The following is a 20,439-nucleotide window of genomic DNA, read 5'->3' on the forward strand; positions in this document are numbered from 1 at the left end:
ACCCTGTCGCCATCACACACTGGTGGCAAAGACATCAGCGAGCCACAGTAAAACAGCCTTCCAGCCCCACAGGGGGCAGGTCACTGTAAGCGTGGTGCTTAGGACCCTGAAAGCCCTTGTTGAATTTCTCTGGGGAAGGGAGATCTTGGTCTTGGCCAGCCCTGTGAAACCACAGGGCGGCCACACACTAGCTACTGACTCGGCACATGGCAACCCCTTTGAAACTCCTCTTGGTCACAAAAACAGATGGAGAAAACATGTACTTAGGCCACCTCAGCAAATTGTTCCCTGGCCTCTAGGGACTTGCATGCCCTGGGAAGAGGGGGAAGGGGCACCACCTTAGAGGAAGCTGCAAGAAGTCTGTCTCTAGCCACTGTTGGGACACTTGGAGGTTTAAGAAAAAGTCGGCCCTTCCCCACTCTCTGGGGAGAGCCACTCCCCTCTCTCCTCTCTGTCCCCTACACCCTTTCATTTTCCATGAAGTTCTGGCCAGCACAGAACTCTTTCAAAGAGAAACATGCATGTACGTACACACAGACACACACAGCATGTGCGGCAACATCCACTTCACAACACTGCATCCATGGCCGGCCTACCTGGAGTCACAGGATGGGCACCAGGCCATGTGGCCCCCTGGGAGAGCGGAGGGCAGCTCCCTCCGGCGCAGGCCACCAGCTCACTCTCTGCCTCTCCATCAGACAGTGACGTGACGCAGAGGGGAACTAATGTTCACCAGCTGGCTTGGTGTGTTAACCCTCTCAGCTTCCAGCGAGTTTGGCAGCCAACCAGGCTGCAAGCGTGCGCGGTCTCCCTAACAGGGGCCCCCAGTGAATGGCTCGCTGCAAATGGAACACAGCAGCTGAAGGCTCAGATGAACTGGCAGTGTACATTCTGGGGCGTGCGATGGGGACAGGAACTGACCCAAATCCACACTCTCTCCACTGCCTGAATTCTAAGGGAGTCAAGGAGAGCTCAGAACCAGCGAAAACAAATGCAGAAGACTGAAAGGGTCCAGACTAGGCCTTTCTTTGCCAGTCACTCAGGCAAAGCAGTCAACTGTCCCTAGATTCAGTCTCAACTGCCCGCAAGCTCTCTGCCTAGGCCCACAAACAGCTACATGCCCCACTTCCCAGCCTCCTGAACTCTGCCCTGGTTGGGATTTTTGTTACTGTGTTGTTGTTGTTGATTTGACACAAGCTAGAGTTATCTGAGAAGAGGGAGCCACATTAAGACAATTCCTCCCTAGGACTGGAGTGAAGGCAAACCACTGAGGCATTATCCGGATTAATGGTTAGTGTGCGAGGGCCCAGATCACAGTGAGCAGCGACATCCCTAGGTAGGTGGTTCTGGGGTGTATAAGAAAGCAAATTGAGCAAGCCTTGAAGAGCGAGCCAGTCAGCAGTGTTCCTCCAAGGCCTCCAGGGACTTCAGTCAGTGGTGGAGTGTGACCTGAGCCCTAAGCTAAACAAAGCCTTTCCTCCCCAAGTTGCTTTAGGTCGTGGCATTTTATTACAGCAATAGAAATCCTAACTAAGACAAGCTCCTCTTCACCCTCAAGACCCAGCTCAGGCCTCCCTATACCTCAAGACTTCCCTGCCTCTTCCTCCAGGGGTGAGAAGCAGTGGGAAAGAACCCCTCCAGAGCACTCCCACAGGGAAGCCCTGTCCCCATGCTTCCCAGTCTTTCCCAGCTGACAGGATCACTGAGGGGTGGAGGTGGGGAAAAACCTTCCCCCAACAATAATGAATACAGTCCCAATGACAGACTGATACAAATACCTCAGGTTGCTTAGCACTAAGAACAAAGGTCATGGCATGGGGTTCTCTGGGCCTGTCACTGGGGTTCTGCCGCTGGCAAAAAAAAAAAAAAGATAAAGGGAGAAGAGAGGCAGAGAGTGTGAAATAACTGTCCCTTGCACCCCAAAACTCTCAAGGAGAAAGCACTCCCTGAAGGTCACACAACTTTAGAACCAAATTTCCCACTGGGGGCTGTTTGGTGCCTTCAAACACAGGTGGGGGGGGGGGAGAACAAGGCAACTTTAGAGCCAGGTATAGGGCACATGCCTATAATCCTAGCGTTCAGAGAATCACCCTTCCAGGGCAGCCTAATGTACATACTGAGTTCCAAGCAGGTCAATATAAACACCCTATCTCAAGCAACAAAATGGGGCCAGGTGATCGCTCAGTTGGCAAAGCATGAGACCTGGATTACATCTTCATAGTCACATCAAAATACAAAGCCAAGTATTGCAGGGGATGCCTGAAACCCCAGGGCACACGAGCACATATGTGTGCACATGTGTACACACACACACACACACAGTCAACAGGATGGCTCAGTGGATAAAAGCACTTGGCACGAAGTCTAATGTCCTGAGGGACCCACAGGGTGGAAGAAGAGAACCAACCCCTGAAAAATAGTTCTCTGACCTCCAGAAACATGCCATGGCATGCGCATGCCCATCCCCCCACTAATTAATTAATTCACACAAGAGATAAGCACCCTGGAGCCCTAAACTCCATGCCTCAAGCGCCTCGGGCCTTACTCAGGACACCTCTCTCAGCAGTAACCAATCTGCTTGTGTCCCAGAACACTGGGGAATAAAAACGGCAGAGGGCAGGGGCCATAACCACTTTACAGAAGCAGGTTGCCATAGAAATAGGGTGCCAATGGGACCCTCAGGAAGAAGGCACTCCCTGGAGGGATCAGGCAGACTCAAGTTCAGATCCTTACTAAAGCACCCAGTAGCCGGGTGGCCTTGGCAGCACGCTGACCAGCAGCTTCCTTAAACATCCAAACGCCTTCTGAACTAAGCACAGTTGGCTAATCGGATCTGGCCTGGAAGGAGTCAGGGACTGGGAGGAGGCAGAGCATCGCGGAGCGACAGAGACAGCAGAGGGTCCTTTCAGCTCATATCTGCTGGGCTGAACAAGCTTGTGACCAGAGCTGTTAGGAACAGAGGCTGGGCCCTGGCAGCCCTCACAAGCAGGCTGGGCCACCTGTCCTCAGCAGGCCAACGTAATGAACAATGATGAAAAGCAGAGGAAAGAGAGTGTTGTTCACTGTGGCCACACTGGGAAGAGGAACACGGAGGGTCAATGACACCTCTCAAGTCCACTTTGGGGTCCTGAGATGAGGTTTGACTTTAAATAGAGAGCCAGAGGTGTGCATAGCCAAAACCAATCCTACTCCAAGTGTGGTCCCGCGCCCATCACTGACTCCGCCTCAGCTCTGGTCTCTCCTGCAAGGGGGTTGCACAAACAGTCAGAACTGTGAGATCCTTTCCTGGGAGACCAGGTCTTCCTCTGGCTGCCACTTGGCCTTTTTCTTCTTCCACTCTGAAACTCTGGGGGAAATTCCAGTTGTTTGGGGTCCATCGCCAGAACAGTCTGGTAGCCAAAGGGGGTACAGGCCTCTCTCTTTCTCTGGAATATCTTTATTCCTTCTAGGACTGTTAGAAGCTCAGGGCTGGATGTCAGATGGCTCTGAGAAGGAAGAAGGGAGTCTCTGGTTCTGCAGTCAGAGACCCAGCTTTCTCCCCGCTTTTCCATGTCGTCACCCTTGTACTGTTAGGATGCCAGTGTTGTGGGATATCTGTGCACCATGTGAAGATTCATTGCTGTGATCGCTGTAATAAAAAGCTGGGTGGCCAATAGCTTAGAAGGAAAGAATGGGCAGGATTTTCAGGGAGAGAGAGGAAGAAGAGGAAGAAGCTAGGCATATGAATTTCATCAGCAGACTCGGATCAAGTCAGACGTGCCATACCGAGGAGACGTAACCCAGCCACATGGCAGAACATAGATTAAAAATATGGGTTAATGGCCGGGCGGTGGTGGCGCACGCCTTTAATCCCAGCACTCGGGAGGCAGAGGCAGGCGGATCTCTGTGAGTTCGAGACCAGCCTGGTCTACAAGAGCTAGTTCCAGGACAGGCTCCAAAACCACAGAGAAACCCTGTCTCGAAAAACCAAAAAAAAAAAAATATGGGTTAATTAATTGTAAGAGCTAGTTAGGAAAAAGCCTAAGCTAAAGGCCAAGCTTTCATAATTAATAATAAATTTCCACGTTGTTATTTGGGGGCTGCAGATTCAAATATAGTCCGACAAGAAAGCTTACACATGGGCCCTGATCTGACTCACTAACTGTAGCAAGTCTCCTCCTTTGGACCCAGCAAGCAGAGCGGTCAATTGCACTGCGTTGATGAACTCTTGGCCAGACCCTGCCATCATCTCCAGACTGCTCGCCAATCCCTAAGGAAGGCAGGAATGGCTCTCTTCCTTGGATGAAGAACCAAACTCCTCAAAGTATCCACTGTCCCAAAGCTAGATTTGGGTCTGTTACTGTCAGGGCGGAGTCCCCAGCTCTGTGATGGCTAATCTTGGTATGCAGCTGGGCATACCTGTGAGGGCTTTTTTCTTGGTCAGATCATTAGAGGAAGGAAGATCCACCCTAAATCTGGACTACACCTTCTGGCGCAGCCCACAGAAACGGACGTAAAAGAAGAAAGCTTTTGCTTTTTGCCTGCCTGCCCTCACTCTCGCTGCCAGGTTCATCTATCCTGTTCCAGAGACATTCCGTCCCTGGTGTTAGAATCTCCTTCAGAATTCCAGAGGGTGAAGAACAGCGGCTCTACAGAACTTCCCTGTGCCTCCAGCATTGACTGGGGGCTGAAACGTTGAGTTTCCTTGAATGAACAATGAATGGATCCTTGGCCTTTCCCTCAGGAAACAGTCAAGGTTGAACTACTGCCTGCCAGCCACTCTAACAAACCCATATATAACTAACACACACCCATTTATTTTACCAGTCTGTCCCTTTAGAGAACCTTGACTAATACAGATACACACATAGCCAAGCTCACGGGGTACATCACAACCCAAAGGATGGAGGCTGGGGTTCCCTAGAGTTCTGGCTTTCCTCACCGTTTCTCTGTAAGTGGCCGGGCACCAACGTTTGGGCAGTCCTGAAGGGAGGAGGCACAGAGAGCACAGGACGGCGCAGGGAGGGGGGCAGAAGAAGACAGGATTCGGGAGGAGATTCCCAGCAAACCCTTGTAGCAGATTAATAAAAACCCAGAGACAGAAATTAGGGTTCAACCTGAAGTTCAGAGAAGCAAAACAGTCACTGACTCTTATCTCTACCTCAGTCAGAAATGGCGATCCTGCCTCCAGAAATCTCAGAATGAGACTGTGCTTAACAGCTGTCTCCTCCCGTTTTATAATTCTCTCTCGTGCTGAGATTGAAGGCGTGCACCACTACCGCCCTGTTTCTAGGGCAAACTAGTGTGGCTACTGGGATTAAAGGTGTATGTCACCACTGCCCGGTCTATAAGGCTGACTACAGCAGCTGTTTTACTCTCTGAACTTCAGGCAGGTTTTATTTACTAAAATACAAATGAAATATCACTGCATTTCCCCCTTCTAACCCTTTCTCCCATTAACTTCCTACACCAGGCACCCAGACCCTCAGAAGACAAATGGAGGTAAGACTTTAAGGGACCTCGGGCTGGCTGCAGCGCAGGACTCTTCAGTGTGTTCTAGACAGTGACTGATGAGTGACCGGCAGTTCACTCCTATAGAAGAACCCATCCAGGCCAAGGGAAAGGGGGGTGTCAGACAGGCGAGAGGGCTTGGGGTGTCCAGATGAGCAGGCGTGTATCAAAGTCTGTGGCAGGGTGTCTAAAGAGAGAAAAGACCCAGGACAGAACCCTGGACATGATTCCCTGGGACTCTCAGCAGAGGGAGAGTGGGCTGAAGAACACCGGGTAGGGGTACCATGCTGGCCAGGAATGGCTGATGAAAACATTAAGATGGCAAGCCACTCCACTGTCCCTCAGCGAGTCATCTGGGTGAGGATGGGCACATCCTAAAGGTACAAGGTGTGACAAGGGGCCCATACAGCGACCTGAGAGGCAAGAGTGGGAAGAGCAGAGCAGGAAACCCCAGGGAGGCAGGGGAATATCCGGGAGACCCTTTAGGACTGTGGTCCTCAACCTTCCTAAGGCTGCGACCTTTTAATAAAGTTTCTCATGTTGAGGTAACTCCTCCAACCACAAAGTTATTTGTTGCTACTTCATAACTGTAATTTCGCTACTGTTATGAATCATAATGTAAATATTTGTGTTTTCTGATCGTCTTTGGCCCATAGGTTGAGAACCACTGCTCTAGGGGAGCCACTGGAAGGCACTGTGAAGACCCCAAGGTCCTACTAGGAAGACCCAGGATCGGGAGACTGACAGCCTCCAACTGTCTACACAGACTCCAGCCTATCCTTAAAGCCAAGTTTGGCCATTTGTCCTGGAAAAGCCCACCAAAACAGCCAAATAAATAGTAAAGAGCCAAAAAAGGAGATTTATCCAATGGGGCTCTACATTGGAAGGAGGGGTAAAATCTGTACCCCAAAAAGCCAAGTTCATTAATATGGAAGGGTTATCTGGATAGCTCTCCCAGGGCAGAGAAACAGAAGACGCTTAGGGAAAGCCATACAGAGGTAGCAAGAGGCCCATTGAGGGACCGAGGAGAAGGCTCGGTAGTTAAAGGCCTGATGAGCAAGCATGAAGACCTGAGTTCAATCTCCAGAGTCTACATTAAAAAAAATCAGGCATGCTGGCATGCACCCAGAATCCCAGTGCTGGCAAGGTGGAGGCAGAAGGAGCCCTGGGGCTCACGGGCTGACCAGCCTAACCAGATGAGTGAGCTCCAGGTTCAGTGAAAGATCCTAGCTCCAAAAAGTGGAGAGGGGCTGAGGGCGACACCCATTGTCAACCTCTTGCTTTCAAATGCACGGCTGCGCACATGCGCCTTCGTGCACCTGTGACACACACAGCAACGAAGAAACCCTGCTGGAGGGACGACAGGCTTGAAGATACAGGCTGGTAACGCACGGGCCCAAAGAACCCAGATCTGGTGCCATAGTAGCTGGGAGTCATAGCAAGCAGAGAGCCGAGCTAGAGATGGGGCAACATGATCCATGCATGGGTGAAAGGGAAGCAGAAGCAGAATGGTGGGGAGTGCAGCGCTGCTTGCAGCAGCGTTCTCAGCATGCAGGTCACGGGTCGCCGAAGACCACAGAAAACACAAAAATATGTGCATTACCATTCAAAACAGCAGCAAAATTACAGTTAGGAAGTAGCAACAAAAATAACGTTATGGTTGGGGGTCACCACAACCCAAGGAACTGTATTAAAGGGTCGCAGTATTAGGGAGGTTGAGAACCTCGGGCTCTGGAGGGCAGTAAGTCAGGCTTACTCTCCAGCCATCCCCAGCTCTGGGACAGGAGGGATGGACGGATGGCAGGTGATTTGCAGCTCCCACTAAGAGGGCTGCTGTGGCTCCATGAAAGGCGGAATGCTTTCATTTCCGGGCTTTTCGGTGTCCGTTTATGAGTAAACATTTCTAGATAAAGACTTACCATCTGCAGAGACCCCTTCATACCCCAAAGGTAAGGGTTGAGATGGCTTGGAAACCACCGTTGTTACTTATCTTTATAACGGCCGCATCGCATGGCCATCTCCCCGTGTATATTTTCTGTGATTGGTTATAAATCAGACTTGTCCCGAGGGCTGGGGTGTCTAGGGTCTCTTTGCATTCTAAAAGGCCCAGCTAGCAAAGGAATGAGTTAGGAAACTGGCTCTTCCAGCAAAGGTGCTTGATTCGTATGTGTGAGGACCTGAGTTCAAAAATCAAACACCCACTTCCCGGTCACCTACAGAATTCATAAGTTTCAATCAAACTATAACACAAAATTATATATAAAAAAAGACCTCATAATGTCTTAAGTAAGTAACAATTTTGTATCGGTTCACACTAATAGCTATCCTGGAATTCTTATGGCCCAACAGGTTGAGGGCTGGGCGTGCTTGGCTCAAATGTTGAGTCTGAAATGGGGGGAGGTGGCAGGTGGCAGGGGAACATACACTGCTAGGGTCACAGACCTCCCAATCCCCGGCCCGCCTCCCCGGAACACAACAGCTTCTCCTCACCTCTAAGCAGGGTTTGCCTGGGCATGTTCACAGGAAACCAGTCAGGGACAGCTGCCTAGTACAGGACGCCACCGCCTGAGAAGGACAGAGGACCAGCTGGCCCCAGCTGGAAATGTATCCGAGAAAGGCCACTAGACAGACTCAGACATGAGCTTCCATCAGGGCCAGGAGGAAACAGTCTTTTCAATGGGGCTGGAAAACCAGCTTCTTTGGTAGCATTCCTTATTGGGCACTTTGGCCTCAGACACCCTGCAACACACACAGACCCCAGGACCTTTGTCAATTACACATCATAGCCTCCTGTGCATCATGTGTGGACTGCTGATCACGGCAAAGACTTGGCTTCGTTCACGCTCTCAAACATGTGCTAGTGCCTTGCGCGGCTCTCTGCGGAACAGCTCTCGCATTACTAATCACAGACGCGCAAACAGCAGCACGCAGCGACAACTGCTCCCCGAGTGACCTGCCACGAGTTGGGAAGATGGCAGGTCCCCAAGGTAGAGAGGGTCCTCAGGGAGCACACCTATGCCACACTTCATAAACCCCACTCTCCTTATGCCGTTGGCAAAACACCCAAGGAAGGTAAAGTAAGGAATGATGGGAGAGTTTATTCCGGCCCACAGTCCGAGGGTAGAGCCCACGATGGCGGGGAAGGTACAGAAGGAGCATGAGGTGGTTGATCACATTGCATCCAGTGCACGCTGGGGCCCAGGAACTCCATCGAACGCCCAGAATAGGAATATCCACACTAAGGTGGGTCTTCCCACCTCAGCTAACTCAGTACCGACAACGCTTTCACACACAGGTCCAGACATTTGTCCCCTAGATGACCTATCAAGTCGATGATCAAGACAGTGTCCCCACAGCCCTCATACTGGTCTGAGTGTGTGAAGCCTCCTCTAGGAGACAACCGAACACAGAGGGCAGCGGGGAGGAGACGGCAGGTGACACCACTGTCCCCCAAGCCTTCCTGCTGTTCTCCAAGGCCATGCTGCAGTGAATAGTGCCCACATCTTCAAGATAAAGGACAGCCTTGCCTTTCTTTGGGGCTACTGTGAGTTCCTGGGGACAGAGCCCAGTGGCCCTGTTTCCTAGATTCCTCTCCTCCACTTCCTCCGCAGGTATAGGAGCCAAAGATAACTTTTTCCACTCATCCCTCAGTGTGCATTCAAAGTCCACCCAGGGGCTGGAGAGGTGGAGCAGACAGTAAAGTGTTTGTCTCACAAGCAGGAGTACCCAAGTTCTACACTCAGCAACTGTGTAAAGACTAGGCATAGGCAGCATATGCCTGTAATCCCAGCCCTTGGGAGGCAGAGGCAGGAAGGCTCCGAGGGCTGGATGGTCAACTAGTCTTACTGAGTTACTGAGTGTCAAACTCGGTAAGAAAACATGCCCACAAAACTAACGTGAAAAGCAGGAGAGGAAGACAACTCGCGTCAACCCCGGGCTTCCACACGTGTGTGCACCCTCTACATAAATTCCTATACAAATCTGTAAATGCAGATACACTAACGCATGTGCAGACGTAAACATGCACACACGTACCTAACACACACACATCACCACAGATGCAAACATACATCACACACATATAAACACATGCACACACAAACATGCACATCTACCACATGCATAGAACGAAATAAATGAAAGAATACATAAGTAAATAAATAAGGCCATTATAAATTAGATAAACAAAGACTATTGAGAGCCATACACCGAACTCAGTTCAGAGCTTGTCCCCTAGGGTTGTGGGGGTCCACTGGCTACTGTCGAGTCTCTGAGCTCTCAAAAAGCAGTTGGACCACTCTTCCAGCTGGGCATACCCAGCCCAGACACTGCCGCTCCCATCAAGATCCCTCCCTACCCCCCATATGGGACTCATCACCATGCCCTGGGAGTCACCTCCAAGGGGAAACCTCTTGGGTAGAAGCAGGGTCACCCCCATTACCACATCCAGGCCATACCCTGCAAACACATGCAAACCACCTGGGGCACTCACGCACCCATTTAGATGCCAGGCTCGACTTCATTATCCTCCAAATGCTCCCCAGATCAGAGGCAGTGGGACCTGGCCGCAGCATAAAGTAAATTATCCGACCCCTCCCCACCAATGATAAATGGTTCTATTAGCTTTCCAGATTGTTAAAGCCCGATAGAACAGAACGCAGGGCGCGGGCCCATCCATTCTCCTTCTGGCGCACACTGAGTTGTAAATAGGTTATTCTGTGTGTAAATAACACATTAAAACACAGCATTAGCTGTGTCTTTTGATAGGGCGGAAATTGTTCCGAATAAATAATTCCGGACAGGAATGTAAAAGAAGCAGGATTTAATAGAGCATGCCTGGTGCAGCCGTGTTAAACATGACTAAAATGATAAACCTCAGAATATACGAATAGTAAACTGCACGCTGACACCGGAGTAATGAGGCTGTATTTTCACCAAGCTTGAGAAATGCTGAGATTAGTCCTGACAGAACCAAACGTCAGAAAACTGTTCACCACATAAACACTGTCAATTTGGGAAGGTGAGGTCTGGGCTCTATCCAACCCAAGTTCCTTTTCCAGTACTAATTAATGATATGAGCAGGTAGCCACTGGCATGTCCAGTCTCTGGACCTCAGTTTCCAAATCTGTACAATGAGCAGTTTGACCTGTTTGACCGTGGGAGCTTTCTCTCACTCTGTAACTACAAATGACCTCAAAGCTGCACAACTCTGTGTCCACTTAGCTCCGCAATAAGACACAAGAATGGAGCCTTGGCAGGTGAAGGCTGCCTGGGGAGGAGTCAGCCTTGCTTCAGTAAATAATCCCACCCCTGCTGAAGCATGAAGGATTCATGGAGGGCAGCGGAAGCTGGTGCTGTGGGAAGCCAGGAGAGTAAATGTGCAGCGGCAGCTGAAGTTGGCAAACCCAAGGATGAAAGGGGTCATGGAGAGAAGGTGAGGCTTGCTTGGCACCATGTAGCAGGTTTGAGTTCCCAAAGAGAGCCCGGGAGACCCAGTGTCTGGGAGATGCCAGCACTGTGGGATGAGCACCTAAGACAACAGCAGCTTGGGTGGAACCAGCCTGAGCCTCTGAGAGCGCTGTGTGTGTGTGGCTGGCCGAGTCAAAAGAGTGGCACTACCACAGGCCTTTGTGCCCTGAGGATCATGAGTCCCAGAACTCTGACACCGACTGTTACACTGTTGGACTTTTGAGGCTTTGCTTTGATTTTACCGTGACTATGCCTTGGTTCTTCCTTCGTGGAGTTAGAATTAAGTATGAAACTTATTTCTTATTTTACAGGCACTCACACTCATAGTTGAGAGACTTTAAGTGTTTAAAAAGATGTTTTTTTTTAAAGAAAACTTGGGTTTTTAAAATATCAACATTTTAGAAAATTGTGGGAGATTTAGGTCTTAGTCTTATAGTATGCTTATATTGTGATATTAGTGATGAGATCTTGGGGATAAGCTTTTGGTTGTGGTTAAGTAAGTGATGTTTGTATGTCAAACTGATAAGGATGCTGGTTGTCGCTTTGACACACCTAGACAGATCTGGGAAGAGGGCATCTTAACGGAGGAAATGCCTCTGTAAGACTGCGCTGTGAAATAGTGGAGTGACACATGCGGGCTCAGCTCACTGCGCGTGGTGTCACTGCGAGACAGGTGCTCCTGGACGGTACAGGAAAGCAGCTGAGAAAGCCACGGGGAACAAGACAGTAAACAGCACAATCCCATGACTTCTGCTTCAGTGTCTGTCTGCAGGTTCCTGCCCTGACTTCTATCAGTGATGGAGTCTGACCTGTGGGTTGTAAGATGAAATAAACCCCTTCCTCCCCAAGTTGTCTTTAGTTATGGTGTTTACTACAACTCAGAAACCTAAGACAGACAAATACACTGTGTCTCAAACAGCAAACAGCTGAGTATTCAGACTGAAGTCTGGAAGTAGCGAGTGTCTTGACTTTCTCTACATCTCAGAACTTCATCAAAGCAATAGAAACCCTAAGACAGAAGGAAAAGGAAAGAGAGGGAAAGAAGAGGAAGAAGGAAAGAAGGGAGGTAGGAAAGAAGGGAAGGAGGGAGGGAGGGAGGGAGGGAGGGAGGGAGGAAGGAAGGAAGGAAGGAAGGAAGGAAGGAATTCAGTACAGTCAAGGTCTGGGGAACGGAGAGGCAGAAGCCTCTGAAACTATAATACAAGCAGAACTCTTCCTTATGTTGCTGTGCTCGGTATTTTGGCACAGCAGTGAGTGTAGGAACTAACACTGCCATGTCCCTCTAATTAATTAATTAAGCTTATAGACAGGTGTGAATAGAATACATCATACCACACCGGACAGAGCTATGCCTGTTCAAGACCCAGCCAGTTTGTTCCAACCAACAGTCATTGCTTTGCATAAGGAAGAACCTCCATTACTCCTCTTGATAACAAGCACCCCAATACTCCAGAATGTTCAGAACCTTTTCAATATATCTCTGGGGGTCCCCACTCCTTTCTGCTTCCCTGGCAAGCCAGGCTGCTGGGGACAATGGCATTACACTCCCTGGACAGAGGCTGATGGGAACAAGCTGTTCCGTGCAGCTGGGCCATAAAACCAGCTTCCATGCAGTTTCAACAGCAATCCTGAGCATCACTTAAGTAAGAATAATTGCCCACTTAGTCACACCTGAGCGCATCCTGGCCTGTGTGTGGCCCTGTAGAGAAAGACAGGTGAGCAGAGAGAGCTGGATGCTTGGCAACTTCCCTACTGTCCACAAGGCCTGGGGGCTGAGGGAACGCAGGACACCATGGGACAGGGCCAGCACCAATGGACTCTAGACAGCCTGGAGCTCAGGCTAGCAGCTGTCCACTACAGCCCACCTAGCACACAGCTGGAACAATGGTGTCACTCGATGGACAATTGTTGGTGAAATGGCTGTTGTGCTGGGGAGGGGGTGGACAGTAGTGACAAAAGCACAGTAATGACAGTGTTAGCCTATGCAGGCATCCAAGGGGGCAAGTGACATCAGGGACCTTGAGCATGGATGAGTTGGAGGGTGTCGCACAGATCCCTAAGTGTGGTAAGATGGGCAAACTGGAAGCACTGGGCAGATGCAGAGAAATCCCGGAGCCTGGTAGGCTGGGAATAGAGCTCAGTTGGTGCCTAGTATGGATCAAGCTCTGGTTCCATCCCTATTACCATAAAAATAAGGCATAAAGCAGGGACACGCCTGTAATTCCAGTGCTAGGGAGGTGGGGGCAGGAAGATCAGAGCCACCCTCAGCTACAGAGCTAAGGTCGAGCTAGCCCGAACCATATAAGTAAATAGACAGACAGACAGACAGACAGACAATAGATAGATAGATAGATAGATAGATAGATAGATAGATAGATAGATAGGCAGGCAGGCAGGCAGGCCATCTGATAGACATGAGAGGGGTCATCTGGTATCATCAGCATTCCAGTACAGAAGAGAAGCCTCACACACACACTCCAAGCCAACTTGTCTCAAAGATGCTTTCCAGAAAGCCACCCAGGCGAGTGAACAGGGTAAAGGGGTGGTTGGTATGGGAAGGTGGCAGAGTCTTCAGGAACATCAGAACCTAGAGTCAGTCAGGGCCTAAGCCAGATAAACTGGTCCAGGCTGGCCTCAAACTGGTATGACCTTGAAATTCTCACTGTCCCAACCACATCTGGATTACAGACGACGTTGGCTACCATTCCAGGTGTGTGCAGTGCTGGGACTGGAACCAGACTTCCTGCATGCTAGGCATGCACTCTACCAGATCGGTTATACCCCAGCCGCTCTCTCCTCAGGGCAACTGCAGAGAGACTGGAGAGGTCTATTGGAAGCACCCAAGAAGTTCAGACCCTGAATCCACTTCTTCACGGCAGTGCTCTTAGCTTGAGAAACCTTGGGACTGGTGCACTACTCAGGATACAGTGATGAAGACTGCGCCAGAGGCAGGAGGCCTGCTTACAGGGCCTGTCTACGCTGCTCTGGATGCCAGACTAGGCTTCCTACAGGAGCTGCTGGGCCTTGTGGGTCCCCAGGCAAGGGTGACCAATGGAAGGTACACTTTTAGGTCAGGCCGAGTCAGCAGACTCAGTCAGGAACTCTGAGAAGAACAGGAGTAGTGAGCACAGAACATATCCCTCGGGCCTCACACCAACTAACCGGCCCTCTATTAAGACTTTCCCATGTCTAACTCAGACATCACCCATCAGCACTGCAGAGCAGCTACCACTGTTACACCTATTTCACAGATGAGAAAACCGAGGTCAAGAGACCACAACATTCTAGCTTTACTATATGGGCACCGTTGTCAGTACCCTGCACTGCCACGAAGCACCACGGGACAGGTATGAATCATTAGCAGCTCTTCTAGGAAAGGTCACTGACTCACACAAAAAAGGACTTCCCCTTTCCCCTGGGAAGCCAGGATATAGGAGTCTCAGACATTAAGAGTGTCTCAGGGCTGGGGTGCTGCTTGGTGATATTAAGCAAGTCTAAAATAAGAAGCCCTAGGTTCCACACTCAATGGGAGGGAGAAGGGAGAGGAAGAGAACAGGAAGAAGGGAGACAGGAAGGGGACGAGGGGATGGGAGGGAGAAAGGAAGGAAGGGGGAGAGGGGGAAAAAGAATAACCTGAGGGGCACAGACAGGGAGGGAAATGAAAATGAGTGTATCAGAGTTCCCCAGAAGCTTGGTTTAAACTAGGCCTGCCGTGCTGACCCCATAGACGCTCGGTTTTGTAGGTCTAGGGTGGGACCCACAAGAATGAGCATTTCCAGGGCCTTGGAAACAGCTCAGTGTAGACTGAGAACTTCGCATGCAAGAGCCTAGCAGTTCATTCCCAGAACCAAGGAAAAGGGGGGAGACACTTCCAATTCCAAGGGGGTGTTGAGGCTGTGGGCGAGGACGGACTGCAATGGCTGGCTACCTGGCTTTGTCCCAGAGTAAACATCACTGTCATTAGCCCCAGGGTTCCTGAAACTGGACTGGGTGCTTGATTTCAGCTCCAAGTTACAAGTCTGTCCCCGAGGCTTCTAGAATGGTCCAGTCCCATGGAAGCACACAAAGCAGTTCAGAAATATTTTTGGAAAAGAATCCGTGGCAGACGAGGAAAATACGACAGCATTTGGACAGATTCGGTGGAAAGCAACGAGAAACATCTGACTTAAATTGCTTTGCAAATTACACCATTTTAAAAATTAGAGGGTGGGGGGACCCTGGGTCAAAATGTATTTTTAAAGATTTATGGCCTCCAGAGTGTTAGCTCAACAGCTGAAGAGCCTGTGAAAGAGCCACCCAGAGAGGCTTCTGCCTGGGCTCCTGGGAAGCCTCCCGCCCATTGTGCAGCCAGCCTTTCCCAGGCTGAGTGCAGTGCAACCTGGCTTGCCTGACTGACCCACCCACCAGGCCCTGCTCTGCTTCTGAAAAGCTGTGTGTGCGTGTGTGCTTGCGTGCGTGCTTGCGTGCGTGTGTGCGTGCGTGCGTGTGTACCTGGAACTCACTGAACTAGGCTGGCTGGCAGTCAAACTCCAGGGACCCACCTCTAGCAATGGGATTACAAGCACACACCATGACTCCAGGCATTTTCCCATAGGTTCTTGGGATGAAAGTCAGCTTTTCAGGCTTGGACATTTTACCAATTGAGCTATCGCCTCAGCCCTGAGAGGTGCTTCTGACACACACTTTAGGAACCCCCCAGTCCTCAGCCTCGGGGACTCCATTAGAAGTTGAATGAGAGGCCACTGGCTCCAGGGACTTCACCGATGTGCCATGGCACACCCCATACATCAGCTCTCTGTCAGCGATCAAGAGCTGCCAGTCCTGGGGCGGAGAAGGACACTGAGACCCAGGAATACACAGGAGACCTTTTCAAGGCTGGCACTCGGGTATAGCAAGGGTAGAATTACAGCTCCAGTCCTTCCTTCACAGTCTAAAGAAATGATCTAAAAGCGAGTGGAGCTCAGCTCTCTGTATCTGAGGGCTCACACCTTGCAGATATAATATCCTGAAGATATTGAAAATATTTGGAGAACATGTATAGATTTTTTCCTAATAATGACATAGAACCCAGAACTTTCTATGTGTGACGCCCAGAATCCAAGATGCATCCAGCATCTCCATATAGTCACTGAAAGGGTGTAGGACCAGGTCCTTCAGGTGAACTGCCCATGTCTGAAGGCAGAACCAATCTATCCTAGCCCTCCTCAGATGTGTAGGAGCCAGGATATGCTGGGCCCATGGAAACCATTCCTTCCTGCCAGATGGTTCTATATCCTGATGCGAACCATGTAAGCAAGGTCTCATACAAACAACTGTCTGCACACTCTGGGAATCGGCTCTGCCATCTTCCCGCCCTGTCTGTCTTACATCAGTATGTCTAGAAACAACACAGCAAAAGGGGCCTTCAAGGATCAGTGACAGGCTCCCTGGATGTATATTGCGCACCTGCAGGCTCATCACCTGAAGCCCAGCATGCATCTGTAGCTACATATACACACTTGCAGCCCCTAGACACCATTAGGCATGCACCTGCAGCTCAGCATGGACCTGCAGTAAGAACATACACACTAGCAGTCTAGCATGCCCCTGCAGCCCCATTATTATATATACATCTTCAGTCCAGGAGACACGGTGGCCCCACACAGACCTCCAGTATATCCTGTACCTGAAGCCCTCAACACACGCACGTCTTCAGCTCAGCATATACCTACAGCGCCTGTGCCCTGTGTATTCTCATCACTGACACACACAGGAGCATATGGTCGCAGGTTGAGAACCAAACTCCTCAGAGGCTAGGCAAAAGTGGCTGGCTCCCAGCAGCCCCCCTCCACGGTCCCGCTCTTACGGATCATACATTTCCTCATTTACCATTTACGTTTGAAGATATCCTGACCACCCTTCCACTGGGTCCCACATTGAAACTTAGTACCTCTGTTCTGTCACAGAGAATTCAAGCAAGAGTGGGCTCTTGAAATACTTTTAAGCTTTAATTATATGTATTTATTTAACGGGACACATGCATACAGCGGTGCATACGTGGGGGTCAGAGGGCAACCTGCAGGAGTTGGCTCTCACCTTCCACCATGTGGGTCCTGGGGATGAGATTTGGGTTGGCAGGGTTAGCAGTCAGCACTTTTACCCAGAAAGGCATCTTGCCACCCTGATCCTGAAATCTTAAGGACTGCAGTTAACATCTGTGGGGTTCCCTCATGACAACGAAAGCCAAGTCCCAGGAGTGTTCTTTGGGTTTTATCACTGGGCTTCCCTACCCCTCCCCTTTAACCCACCTTTAGTTAAGACAGATTCCACTGTATCCCCTGCTCCCATGCAGGCACCGCCACCCTACCCAGACTCCAGCACAAACAGTTCGGGGAGCAAGTACAGCATGCTTCAACGGAGGTCACCCCAGTATCCCCGTGGCTCCTCAGTGCATGCGCCTGGACTGAGACTTACAAGCCACCTGTTCCTGTGCACCAAATGCGTGCCCTGCTGACCTCATCAGTCAACTCCCCTAGGAAGGGTACTGAGAGGGCACAGAGTGGACAGTGAGGGGCTGGCGCTCCTCTGGAGTGGCTGTGCTCCATACTCTGCCCCCTTTCCCCGTAGAAAACCCCACAAGCGTTTGCCCTCACTGGCCTCAGTGACAGCTGGGTCTGATGCCACAGGGGCTCTCTCCCCACAATTATGTCCTAATTACTGTCTAATTACTGCCTAAGTCTGCTATCCATTGGTATGCCAGGGCAGGGAACGAAGGGCTCTGCTAGCTTGAGAGAGGACGGCCAAGTCAGGGCGGATCCCTCAGGACAAGAGGGAGCAACGGGAAGCTAGCTCCTAGAACTCTTCAAGAATGGGGCAGGGAGAAAATCCAAGGAACTGTCGCTGGCTAGGTAGGCTAACCCAGGAGATGAAAGCAACAAGGCCAGGTCTCTACTCCACTGAGTTAGTCCTTAGAGGCCTAACTCAAGGGCAGCTCCATTTTACTGAGTTCTGGTCCCGGCAGCTACACCCAGCACAATCCAGGGACTGTAGCTGCAGCATTGACTCAGACCTGGAGAGAAACAAAGGCCGCCCTACCCCTGAACAAGGCCCCTCGTGTATTTGACACCTTCGAGAAAGCATCAGGGCACAACTAAATGGGTTTGAATAAAAAGGGAAAGACAAAAAAATCTCAGTTTCTTCAGTCTGAGACAGAATGGTTGTGTGGCCTCCAGATGGACAGTCCGGTGGCAAGGGGCAGGCGGCCTCACCTTCCCGCCAAACTCCCCAACTGGGACGCTGGCACAGACTGTGGAAACCGGAGAACGTCTCTCTCGGGGACAGTGAGATGAGAGAGTGCGGCTCGTAGAGTCCCTTCTGTGGTAATTAAGTTGGCCAGAAATCCACCTAAGATAGTAAATTCCATACCTGACCCTCTAATTACAGCCAGCAGGCATTGGCAGACAATTACTTTCTGAAATAGTCCTCGGCGGGCAAGAAGCTCTCAGGATACATCTCCCGGGTGCCAGCTGAACACACCCCAGGTTGGCCAACCAGCTGCCCAGAATGACTCCCCTCCCTTCCTCCTCCCCCTGCTCTGGCCCAGCCACAGAGTCTGGGATAGCCAGTTCTCTAAAGAAAGCTGCAAGTGACCTTCCTGGGGACCGGGATTCCCGGGGCAGGGGCGCTGCCCTCCATAAACCCAGCATGCCTCCCAGATGATAGGGGCCAGCACACTCATTAAATCCTAATGACCTCATGAAAAACACTCCTGCTGTTCTCCAAGCGTGCAAAACAGAAAGTATACCTCCTTGGGCGGCTACAGCTGCTGCCGCTGCGGCCACTGCTAGGGGACAGGCCTTTTTCCCTGGATCCGGGAAGCTGCTGTCCTCCAAGAGTCCACTCTTGGCTTCTTTCTTCTCCACTGCAGGGGCTGGGACAGATGTCTCCATCTCAGCGGCTCATACTCGTGGGTGGCAGACCCTGGAGGAAATGACAAAGACCGTCAGCCATAACATCGTACCCAAACCTAGTCAGAAAATGCCAACCGGGGCCACACCACAAGGCCCATGGCAGCCAAGTTGACACCCATGGTCTCCACACCAGGAGAAAGAACTTAGTTCATTTTTGACATGTTCATCCTGAGAATCGACCGGTCTGCTCAATGAATGGACACAGGGACCACAGCACAGCATTTTCATTTTTTTTAAACCTGGATTTAAAAAAAAAAAAATCCCAGCAATAATGTGTAGCCAGGAGCAGGGGACTGCCTAGCTTGGAAAATGGAAGAGAGAGCCTGAAGTCTAGGAAGAAGCAGACTACAACCTTTTCCAAAAATGGCCCAGATCTCCTGGCTTCTCCCCCTCCTTCACTGGTGGATTCATTGGAGCAGGTCTCCAGTCTGGTCCTCAGCCCCCTAGAAGCCCTGGGGGGACAGTCACCCCAAGAAAAGATCCATCAGGTATGAGCACTGAAGTTTCAGAACTTCAGCACGCAGGCTGTGACGCCAGATTCTGAGTAAAAGGAACAGCTGTCCACACAGAATCAGCTGGGATTCAGGTGTCCCAGGGAAGCGGGGGGGAGTGGAGAGAACAGCCCAGGCAGGACCCAAAAGGTCCCTGCCTCACCCTACAAGTCAACTCTTCCCCTCCCCTTACCTCGGCCACAGGAGAGGAAAGCAGCGGACAGAGCCAAGCATCATAATTCAGAATTAGTGAGATTAGCTCAATTTCTGAGTAAACACCAGGCACTCTGGGCCCAAGCAGATATTTTCACTCCCCAGGGGCAGTCAGTCTGCTGCACCTGCATTGTCATCCCTGCCCTCCCCACCCCAACCCACCACTGCCTCCTGGGAATGGAAGGGAGGAGTCTGTGCTTGGCTTCCCAGATGGTGGCTGGGGGCTGGACTAGGTGGGCTGATTCCCACAGGCTGCTAATGCTTCTTCACAGGAGGGTCTGAGAGCCACAGGACACCCCAGGGGAGGAGAGTCAACCTCCACTTTCTTTGATAGCTGTAGATATGCAGGCACATTCCACAGGAATCTGCGACACCAAGGGGAACCTGGGCCGGGGCTGCTGAGGATCCCCTTTCCATTAACGATTGCACCCAGGTCTCGGAACCTGTGGGGCTTTGCTTTCCCAGGCTTTCCACGGGGTCTCTCATCCATACATATGACTGGAGAACCCACAAAGAAAACACAGTGTAAGTGTTTGTGTGTATTCACATGTGCTGGGGGTGGGGTTCATGTGAAGGCCACAGGTCACCACTGGATGTTTTCTTCAATCACTTTCTATGGTTTATTGTTGCTGATTTTGAGACAAGGTCTCTCACTGAAGCTGGTGAGTGAGCCCCAGAGATCCTCTTTCTGGTTTCAGATTACAGAGGTGAGCTTCTGAGCCTAGATGGGAAACTCAGGCGCTTGCCACGGTTTACCAGCTACACCATCTCCCCATTCTCCAACCGTCTTTCAAAGTTTTTTGAGTATAGGACTTAGCAGAACATGC

General features: G+C 50.8%; 1 protein-coding gene across 2 annotated transcripts in view; it reads right to left on the reverse strand.

Moving 5' to 3' along the window:
• Gli2 (GLI family zinc finger 2) overlaps nt 1–18,887 on the reverse strand; it is a 169,055-nt gene extending 150,168 nt beyond the window's left edge. The window contains exon 1 of one of the 2 annotated variants that reach the window (XM_041648623.1): nt 18,759–18,887. In XM_041648623.1, the coding sequence (XP_041504557.1) occupies nt 18,759–18,887 (129 nt within the window). Of the gene's footprint in view, nt 1–18,742 lie in introns of both variants that reach the window. The other variant, XM_041648622.1, reaches the window with a different exon arrangement.
• Nucleotides 18,888–20,439: the final 1,552 nt, after the last annotated feature.

Source organism: Microtus oregoni, unplaced genomic scaffold (assembly GCF_018167655.1).
Source record: "Microtus oregoni isolate MIOR12 unplaced genomic scaffold, Mior012 000003F_ref0000135, whole genome shotgun sequence".
NCBI classification, from domain to species: domain Eukaryota; kingdom Metazoa; phylum Chordata; class Mammalia; order Rodentia; family Cricetidae; genus Microtus; species Microtus oregoni.